We start from the raw sequence: 10,675 nt of genomic DNA, 5'->3' as shown, positions 1-10,675 counted from the left end.
CTCACTATGATTGAGGTATTGCTTGATGTGTGTGGGCACTACTCATACACTAAGGATTTTGAAATTCAAGAGGAAGAGAGAGGGAGTGGGTTCGGCCAAAGATAGGGAGAGAGAAGGTTCAGGTTTTTCTGATTCAGAAAGTGTTAGAAGAAAAGTGTAATTTTCCTGAAGCCTTCACTATCTATTTATAGCATTCCACTAGGGTTAGGTTTGAATTATTTGACATTAAAATAATGAAAATATCAGAGGGAAAAACCCTACCATAGTGGTCGGCCCTACACAGTGGATTTGGGCCTCACTTTTTGCAATTTTGCAGTTTTATCTTTTCTGCATCTGATTTTCTCAAAAACGCCAATTTTCTAATTCAACCATTTAAATGCCAATTCTAACTATTTAATAACTATAAATAATTATTAAATAATATTGTCATTTATCATATTTATTAATTGAACCATACAAAGTATCATAATTAACAAATATGCCCCTAAAAACTCTTTCTTTACAATTTCGCCCTTACTTAGTGAAAATTTCACAAATAGACATAGTCTAATTTGAGAATTATAATTGATTAATCAAAACCAATTATATGAGTCTTACAAGCAATATTATCTCAACTAGTGGGGGGACCATGGGTCTTTATAACCGAGCTTCCAATAAGTAGATCAAGAATTTAGCACTAAAATTCACTAACTTATTAATTCTTCGTTGAATCCACGCATAGAACTTAGAATTGCACTCTCAGTATATAGAATGCTCTATATGTTCCACCATATAGACACAACATTAGTTATCCATTGTTATAATCCTAATGTGATCAATGATCCTCTATATGAATGATCTACACTGTAAAGGGATTAGATTACCGTTACACCCTACAATGTATTTATTTCTTAAAACACTTGACCCCGTATAAATGATATTTCAGCTTATGTGAAATGAGTACTCCACCATTTATGTTCGTTTGGTCAAGCTCGAAGGAGATCATCCTTTGCTTACTATTCGCCAGATAGAAGCTGTAGATTCCATGTTTATGCTAGCGCTCCCACTCAATTGCACTACCGTCTTCCCAAAATGTACGTATCACCCTGACCTAAAAGTAGGCTTAACTAACAAATCAAAGAACACGAATAGCCTTTCAAGATTGAGCCTAATCATAACAGGATTAAGAACATTTGATCTAGGATCAACTAGGCGATATTGACTTGAATAGATATTACGGTAAGTTTAATAAATCTAAGTCAAAGTTCAATATCGGTCCCTTCCGATGCATACTCCATGCATCCAACCTGAGCTTTACTTTAACTAATGCTCTGGAAAAAACATAGCACTTCTCCAAATGCAAGTAAACTCTGTTGTAGATTATCATATCAGTAAAACCCTATGTCTGATAAATCTAGGAAACTTTATTCACATAGTCATGTTTACTTTCCAATGTGTTGACAGCACAATAAACAGGATCAAGTATGTGAAAAGGGTTTCAGATGAATTTATACATTATGTACATATAATCATGAAATAAATCATGTGAACCATGCAACATTAAATGTTATTTCTGATCTATATTAATAAGTAAATCTGATTATATTGAAATGAGTTTTATTTAGGGCTTAAAACCCAACACTTACACCTCTAATATCTCTTAAAAATAGGTAAAGAAAGTTATTATACATAATAAATTAATAAAATACAAATTACTAAATTTTTCCTCGAAAATAGAAAAGTTGCTAATATTTTCTCTATTTCCGTGGACTGTTAAGGCCCAATTCGTGATTTGACTTGTTCACGGATGAAAGTTGTGCACTAAAAACTTTTCAGGCCAAAGGTTGGCCGACCATGCACCTACAGAGTGCATGCTAGCCGGCCATATGGTGTCCAAAAGCTGGTTGGCCTATGCTGGCCATAGGGCCAGCCAGAGGTGGTCGACCAGTTCCCTTGAGGTGGCTGGTTCGTCATTTCGTCGTCCCTCTCAAGTACTCAAACCCCTCGTTGTTTGAAGTGTTGAATAGATAGCTTGGCCTACTTGTTGGCAAGCTATACTCCCACGTGGCATTGATGTTGGCCTAGTAGACATGCTACATTAAGTGGACAAAAATCAAAATAACATAAATAATTAAATATTTTAAAAGTTTTTTTAATTATTTTTTATAATATAAAATAATTTTTAATTATATAAATAATTATAATGAGGTGGACCTATAAAAATATGTAGTGTACACTTATATACACATTAACAGTCCACCTTAACACTTTAACACACCAAAATAGACAAAACACTAAAGACCACCACAAAACCATAGTTTGAAAGATTTTACCCTAAAAAAATTTTTGTCTAGAAGCTAGTCCTACCAAAGTTAAAAGTATAAATAGTTTAGCTATGAATTACTATTTTTCAAATTTAAAGTTAGATTTGCCTCTCACTTGAGATTTGCTCTAATCTCCGTCCGATTATTTTCCCCTCCTACTCAAATTCAAAATTCAGCTAGCTACAGTTCTTCCATCGAAATATACCAAATTTAAAGTTTTTTTTGTTTTCTTAAAAAACTTGAGTTGCGGAAAAAAGAAAATCCGACTCCAAACACTTTTTCATTAAAGGAAAAAAATCCGACCTAACCTTATGCCGGAATTGGAGCAAAGACAAACTTCAACCCAAATTTTTATATTAGTCCAGCTCTTATATTATAGTATAAATTTTAACACTATTTCATCTCCAGCCACACTACATATCACACTAATTTTTTTCTTAACAAATAAAAAAAATTTCTTATTATTTATATTAGGGATAATTGCGGCAAAAGTCCTCAAAAACTTGAGGTTGATGCCGATTAGTCCTCAACCTCAAAAATTGGCGGTGAAAATACCTAAGGTCTCAATTTATGTTTGTCCGTTGGTCCTTTTTCTAACGGATTCGTTAAACCCAAATAAAATGCAACGTGTCAATTTTTTATTGGTCCAAATAATAATTTTAATTAAAAAAATTTAAAATAAAATAAAAAACTAAACAATATATTTTAAAATTATAAATTTATTTTATTTTATATTTTCTTTTTTTTTTTATTCATCTTCTCCAACCAGCCACCAAAAACTAACCCTACAGACGTCATCTTCTTCTGCCTCTTCTTCCCTCTACATTCTCTAAGATCATCAGATCTCCAAGCCAGATTGTAGGCATCTTTGGCATCGTAACGCCCAAACGAGCACCACCACTAGACGTAGCAACCCTTGAAACGTCGATTTCGCACTCTGCCATTCCCAGTCAGACCTATGCCCAATCGTGTATCACCACAGTTCTTCTCTTCTTCGAAGACCAAAACCCAGAGAAATCGAAGACCAAAGGATCTCACTCCTGGATCTGTTAAAGTTACCGTTTCATGTCTATGCCCTTAAAGCATGATTACATAGGCTTATCAGAGTCAGTTCCTTCAATGGAAAGCTCTGGCAAGTCTTCTGAGAAAAAAAGTGGTTCTGGTTTGAACCTTAAGGCCACTGAGCTGAGACTGGGTTTGCCCGGGTCCGAGTCCCCAGAAAGAGAGGAGGGTCTTGCGGGGCTGGGCTTAGTCACTGGAGCTAAGAGAGGTTTCTCTGACGCCATTGATGGAGTTTCTGGCAAGTGGGTTTTCTCTGGAAAAGGTGGATCTGCGGCTGATTTGGTTAAAGGTGGTAACTTGTTTTCTCCTCGAGGTGTTAATAATGGTGGGTCGGAGTCTAACAACCGTACAACGGGTTTGACTGTCTCGTCAACTGTCAAAGATGGTGTTCCTCAGTCCCCAAAGCCATTGCAGCAGAAGAAGCCTCAGCCCTTTGCTCCGACTGCAAAGTAATAAGATTTTCTTTCATTTTCTCTTTCGTTTCTTTACTAACTAGAATAAAGAAAGAGTATAGTATTATTATCTGTTTTCATGACATGTTCATAAATTTCATCTATTGGCCCTTTTATAATTATTTTTCATATATTTGCTGAGAAAGTGTTTGATGATAAAGTGAATATTCTATTTGTCTCGTTTTGTTTTCTTCTCTCATGGGTGGAAAGGGAAGAAACCCTCAATTGACTAGAGACAGATTTATTGGTTTGAATTAGCCATAACTGATGAAAATCTATGCTTTCTCTTTTGTGTGTTTCTATATTGTATTTAATATGTTTTCTATTTTAAATAATATTTATGTAAGTATTTAAACAAGTCTTGATGATGATATCAACCACTCAAGCTTTCTCTTTTTCACACTCTGGTTGAAGAAGATGAATAATAAAAAGAAAAGAAAATATAAAATAAATTTATAATTTTAAAATATATTTTTTACTTTTTAATTTTATTTTAATTTTTTTTAATTAAAATTATTATTTGGACCAATAAAAAATTGACACGTGGCACTTTATTTGGGTTTAACGGATCCGTTAGAAAAAGGACCAACGGACAAACAAAAATTAGGACCTTAGGTATTTTCACCGCCAATTTTTGAAGTTGAGGACTAATCGGCATCAACCTCAAGTTTTTGGGGACTTTTGCCGCAATTATCCCTTTATATTATCATATTACATAACATCTATCTTTAAAGATATTTATTATTACTAAAACAAGTATATTTGCGTTGGCGAATGTTTAGTGCAGATATTACACTAATAATAGTGCACTAGTAGCAGCCATGTCCAAGAGCAAAAATCTGCATCCTGCCATTAAGTTTTTAAGTTAACACACTTGCTTCCACAAAGAGGAGAACAATATGAATCTTATTAAAACTAAAGACTACACAAACTTCAGTTCATCGTTCTAACTCTATGATTTAATTTTAAGATTGGTACTTCTATGTTATGTATGATTGGAAAAGAAATGAAAGCCGGAGGTGTACAAAAAAATGAAGGTACAAATAAATGTTATGTAAGAGAGCCGCCAGCACAGACATACCAGAACAAATATAAGCCATTTGAAGCAAATGAATCAGGCTCCAACTTGATATAAAGGAGAAAATTTTCGATCTTCATCTGATTTGTTCTCTTCAATCTTTGAATTGCATAGGTCTAGATAAACCTTGAATCTTCATCATACAATTATACTTTGTAGGCGCAATTATACCAGTCTTTGTGCATAGATCAACAACAGCCGGGGCATGTCCATAAAAATCGCTGCCTTCATTTAAAAGCACAGGAGGATCCTGAGGCCTTCGCCGCCACACAATTTTTGGAGGCACTAAATCATTTACTTCTGCTTTCTTCCAGATATGTGTTCCTCGCCAACTTTCATACTTAAACACTCCACAATTCCTAGCCAAATGACCAGATGGCCCAATATGTACTTCAGAACAATGTTTGCAGACTTTAGCTGGATAGACCAACAACAACCTCTGTACACCTTCTCTAAGTGTTTCCCATGCATGCAAAGTAGTTTTAGCTATTGATTTCAGCTCTTGAATAGACATATACTCAACTCCATCAGCATCAGCATCACAAGAGTTACCATTTGAATCAGGAGTGTTGGTCAGTGAGCATTCATGATTTGGGTCGGCTCCTGCTTGCCAGCATAACTCAACAACTGCAGGAACACGTTCAAGGTCGAACCTTTCACTGTGTTTAACAATACTCTGGAACATGTGTTGTAAGTGAAATGCCTCTACTGTAACGAGAATATCTTTCAGACCACCAACTATCCATTCATGAACTTGTTTTTTGCCAAAACGTTTAGGACCACAGCAGGTCTGGATTAAGTGGCCTACCTCACCAATATAGACCTCAGGACAAAACCTGCCAGCGTTCAATTAACAAAGTAAAAATTAGAACTCAGGACTTGTTTCATATGAAAACTGGAACATATTCAAGCTTTCATTTCCATAACATCTTCAAAATAAGCAAACACAAGCCAATATAATTTGCAAGAGGAGTTTTAGACAAGTTCAATCAAGAATATACAAAATGTGGTATCTAAGGATGTGATCAAATGTGCAAAATGATGATGTGTGAAATTAGTAAGAAAAGAAAATAAAAATCTAAAACAAGTAATATTCAATCAAATAGAGAATAAAAGGAAAACAAATGGGTCCATTTAGATTGAAAACGTTGAGCATAATAAGGTTGTGTTAAATACTTGCAGGAAACAATTGGGATCACTTTGAGAAGAGCAGAGACACCCTGAATAAGGACCCTCCTGGAGTTGAGGACCTCCTCTGCCACTGGAATCATTCCCCGGATCGGGTAATCCTTAGCCCGGCTTTCGATTCTCTTCTGTATCATGGGTCGGATATCCACTAAATTCTTCTTTGCGGTATTGTAAGACCTCCATTGAAACTCCTCCCACAATAATATATTGATTTTGCTACACACATTCGAACTCAAAACCTTCCTCAGCGCCATAAATAGAAAAAATGGCCAAATATCGCTTTGGTTCTTCAAGATTAACCGATCAGTAATACTTCAAATCCTTTTAATACACTTCTGTCAGTAGCCGTAAAAGAAAATCACACGGAGAGCACATAATCCATTTTCTCACTAAAAACACTTCTTTAACAAAGCTTCCCTGGAAATGATAACTCAATATTCAGATTGGAGCAGACTGTAAAACCCTAATCCATAACCCTCTTCAAATAAGCCACGAAAATTCCAAAAGAAAAAAATGAAATCAGTGAAGCGCATCTCACTGGGAACCTTATCAGCATCAATTGGGATCTCAAAAAGAAGGAAAAAACAACCCTGAGTTTCGCTTCATTTTGTGAGCAACCAGCGATAAGATTAACACGCAAAAACACTAGAAATTTGATAGAATCGAAGCCACTTTACCATATAGAAAAGAGATGAAGGTCGGAGCAAGCACCTGTAACCCTAGAGAAGAAGTAGAGGCAAAGTACACCGCCAAATCCCCTTCCCCTATAGACGATGGAAGAATGAAAAATAAATTTAATTTAACATTCTACATAATCATTCCCTATGTTAAACCATCTCTCGGTAAAAAAAAACACTATAAATTTAGCACAGCAAAATTACTAAATAACATAAGAATGAGAATTTACTCCACATACTAATTTCTTAATTTTTTTTTTCAAATTTACAGTTTCGATTTTTAAAGTAGCTTCTACAGTAGTTTCTATGTAAAGTACTATACGATTTTTAGTTGTAATTTAGGTTACTCCGTTAGTTGCAATAGGAATTTTTATATAGAATTCCGTAAAAGAAAAACTATTTTAAAATGTAAAAATGAAAAAGTCCCAAAAAATTATGTTCCAATATATAATAAATAATAATACAAATTAACATAAACAATAATGATCAACAATGATAATTGTTGTTGACAGTAAGAACTCGTCAACTAACTTGTTGGTCGAAAAATTAAATTATGCTTCAAGCTTAGATCTAAGATGAAAAGAAAGATGAAATATAAATTCAAATTGCTATTTTAAAATGAAGAGAAAATGATAAAATTTCTATTACTTTCAAAGTCAAGTTACAAGAATGATGTTCCAACCCCTTCTCACACCTTAAAAAGGGATATTTATAGGCTCTAATGGCCTAAAATACAAGGTGGTCCCAAAGGGACAGTGTGTCGCTTTTAGGATGCATGTCGCATGTGCATGAGATGATCGTGCACCTTGTATCGTTCTCTGGTGTCAGGTGGTCCCCATATGCAAAGGTGGTCCCCGAATGCAAAGGTGGTTCCTGGTGCAGAGGTGGTCCACGGTTGCAGAGGTAATGGCTGCAGTGTACCTTTAGTCAGTTCCACAAATCTTGCTAATGCACTCCCTCCACTACTCATACCTCCTTACTCTCAAAGCTTGCAGGTGGCGTGGTGGTACGTTTGTCTCTTGCACGCCTTATCCTTTGATCCCCATTCAACGACATTCTCGTCAGCATGCATTTGGATGAATGTCAACATCCATGACACATGCACGTTACGCTACTCACTCGTTGTAACACAACTCACATCCGTGCATACCACGGCTCGCATGCGAGCCCCCCACTTACACAACACACACACACATGCATGCACTCTACATCACTGCTCGCATGTGAGCCCCCGAAGCTCACAACATGCACACACGCATGCACTCAACATGCTCACGCACACAACACCACGGCTCGCATGTGAGCCCCCACATGGGCTCCCATGTGAGCCCCCGAGGCTCATAACACACGCACCCGCAACACAACACACACATGCCCAGCTTGCATGCGAGCCCCCCTTCGGAATACACGCACACCGCACACACACACACACCATGCAATAGCTCACATGTGAGCCCCCACATGGGCTCGCATGAAAGTTCCTAACCTAGGCATGCACACAAGACGTTCATATTAGAATATATTTTACCAGTACCTAGATTTACTAACAAGTATGTTTTTAACATCCTAAATATGAATCTCTAAAACGATCAAAATTAAACACATATAAAGTATGAGAAACCTTACATTAGTTGCAATGGAATTAAATGACTCCTTCCGCTCAAATCTCTAACCCTTGTTCCTTTTTGTCGCAGAGTATAATTAAGATCTGAGCCCGACACTCCTTCAGTTGTTTGGACTCTTCACAGTCTTACACACTATGATTGAGGACTAACTTGCTATGGGTGGGCATGCACTCTATCACTAAGGCTCGAATTTATTTGTGAAGAAGACTATAGGATTTCAAAAATTGAAGAAGAAGAAAGAAGAAGTCTCAAACTCTCTAGTTATCTGACAAGATATAAACTAGGTTAAGAGTCATTAGTTGGATTATGAGACCATTCTTTGCTTTTTATACTAATTCATTTAGGTTTAGGATTGAATTATATGAAATAAAAAATGATAAAATAATAGCAAAAAAAGATTATAGTGGCTGGCCACGTATTGGGCTCCACACTAGTTAGATTTTTGTCATTTTTCTCAATCATTTATCTATTATTTCATAAATGCATATTTTACAATTCTAATACTATAAATGTCAAAACTATTTATTTAATAATTAAAATTAATTATCAAATAAAATTGTCTTTTATATTATTTATAAATTAGACTCCACAAAGTCTCTTAATTAACAAATAAACCCTAAAATCCTATTTCTTCACAATTAAGCCATAACTTAGTAAAAATTCATAAACTAGACATATTTTAATTTTAGAATTATAATTGATTAATTAAAATCAATTAATTGAGCCTTACAAGCAGTTTGTCTCAACTGTTGGGTTTTATGCCCTAAATAAAACTCATTTCAATATAATCAGATTTACTTATTAATAAAGATCAGAAATAACATTTAATGTTGCATGGTTCACATGATTTATTTCATGATTATTTACATAATATATGAATTCTATTTAAGTCTAGAACATATCAATTTGTTAATGATTATAGTGTTGTCAACACAGTGGAATATAATCTTAATTATATGTTCGAAAGTTTATTCCCTGATTTGTCAGTTCACTGGATTTAGACTGACATGATAATCAGCGATAGGTATTCTTACACCTTGGATAAGTGTTATGTCCTTTCCAGGGCATTGGCAAAGTTTACCAGTATCGGATGTATGGAGTATACATCGGAAGGGACCAATATTGAACTTTGATTAGATATATTAAAATTTACCGTATTATCTATTCAATTCAATATCACCTGTTGATCCTAGATCAAATGATCTTAATCCTGATATGTTTAGGTTCGATCTCAAGAGTATTATACATGTTCTTTGATTTATTAGTTAAGCCTACTTTTAGGTCAGGGTGATACGTACATTTTGGGAACATGACAGTATAATTGAGTGGGAGCGCTAACATAAATATGGAATCTATAACTTCTATAGGAATTTAGAAGTGAAACGATGATATCCTTTGAGCTTGGCTAAACAGAGATAAATGGTGGAGATCTCATTTCACTTCGCTGAAATATCATTTATACGGAGCTAAGTGTTTTAATGATAAATTACATTGAAGGTGTAACGGTAATTTAGTGCCTATTCAATGTAGATCATCTATTAGAGGATCATTGATCAAATTAGGATTATAACAATGGATAACTAATGACGTATCTATATCGTGGAACATATAAAGCGTTCTATATACTGAGAGTGCAATTCTAAGTTCTATGCGTGGATTCAACGAAGAATTAATAAGTCAGTGAATTTAAGATATAAATTCTTGATCTGCTTATTGGAAGCTCAGATATATAGACCCATGGTCCCCATACTAGTTGAGACCATACTGCTTGTAAGACTCAGTTAATTGATTTTGATTAATCAATTATAATTCTAAAGTTAGACTATGTCTAGTTTATGAATTTTCACTAAGCAAGGGCGAAATTGTAAAGAAAAGAGATTCTAGGTTTATTTATTAATTAAGAGACTTTATATGTCTAATTAATAAATATATTAAATGACAATATTATTTAATAATTAATTTTAGTTATTAAATAATTAGAATTGGCATTTAAATGATTGAATTTGAAAATTAGCGTTTTTGAAAAAATGAGATGCATAAATGATAAAACAGCAAAATTGCATAAGTGAGGCCCATTATCCAAAGCCCAGGCCGGACACTATTGTAGGATTTTATCATTTAATTTTTCATTATTTTAATGCCAAATAATTCTAACTTAAACCTAGGTGGTTACCTATAAATAGGTAGTAATGGCTTCAGGAAAAGATAATACAGATCATTCCTTCAGAGAAAAAATTCTAACCGCCACCTTCTCTCTTCTTTTCTTCTCTAAATTTCGAAATCCTTGAGT

The 10,675-nt window shown here is 34.6% G+C and overlaps 2 protein-coding genes across 5 annotated transcripts; one reads left to right on the top strand and one right to left on the bottom strand.

The window, feature by feature from the left end:
* The first annotated feature begins 3,355 nt into the window (after positions 1-3,355).
* LOC133035854 (auxin-responsive protein IAA27-like) lies at positions 3,356-3,818 on the top strand. Its single transcript, XM_061112281.1, has one exon. The coding sequence runs from the start codon at positions 3,369-3,371 to the stop codon at positions 3,816-3,818; it is 450 nt and encodes a 149-aa protein (XP_060968264.1). The 5' UTR covers positions 3,356-3,368.
* Positions 3,819-4,349: 531 nt separating this feature from the next.
* Positions 4,350-6,908, bottom strand: LOC115710166 (APO protein 4, mitochondrial). 4 transcript variants are annotated; one of them, XR_004010360.2, is made up of 3 exons: positions 6,072-6,902; positions 4,899-5,731; positions 4,350-4,663 (listed from the first exon to the last, which is right to left on the bottom strand). XR_004010360.2 is itself a non-coding variant. In XM_061112280.1 (3 exons), exons 2-3 carry the CDS (start codon positions 6,335-6,337, stop codon positions 4,990-4,992), a joined length of 1,008 nt encoding a protein of 335 aa, XP_060968263.1. In that variant the 5' UTR covers positions 6,338-6,500; positions 6,761-6,908; the 3' UTR covers positions 4,696-4,989. The 4 variants fall into 4 exon arrangements, 2 of the variants coding, with proteins under 2 accessions (XP_060968263.1, XP_060968262.1); XR_004010361.2 differs by having other exon boundaries at positions 4,350-4,656; XM_061112280.1 differs by lacking the exon at positions 4,350-4,663 and having other exon boundaries at positions 4,696-5,731; positions 6,072-6,500; positions 6,761-6,908.
* Between the last annotated feature and the right edge of the window lie 3,767 nt (positions 6,909-10,675).

Source organism: Cannabis sativa, chromosome 3 (assembly GCF_029168945.1).
Source record: "Cannabis sativa cultivar Pink pepper isolate KNU-18-1 chromosome 3, ASM2916894v1, whole genome shotgun sequence".
Taxonomy (NCBI): Eukaryota; Viridiplantae; Streptophyta; class Magnoliopsida; order Rosales; family Cannabaceae; genus Cannabis; species Cannabis sativa.
This window is presented reverse-complemented; position numbering and strand designations above follow the sequence as displayed.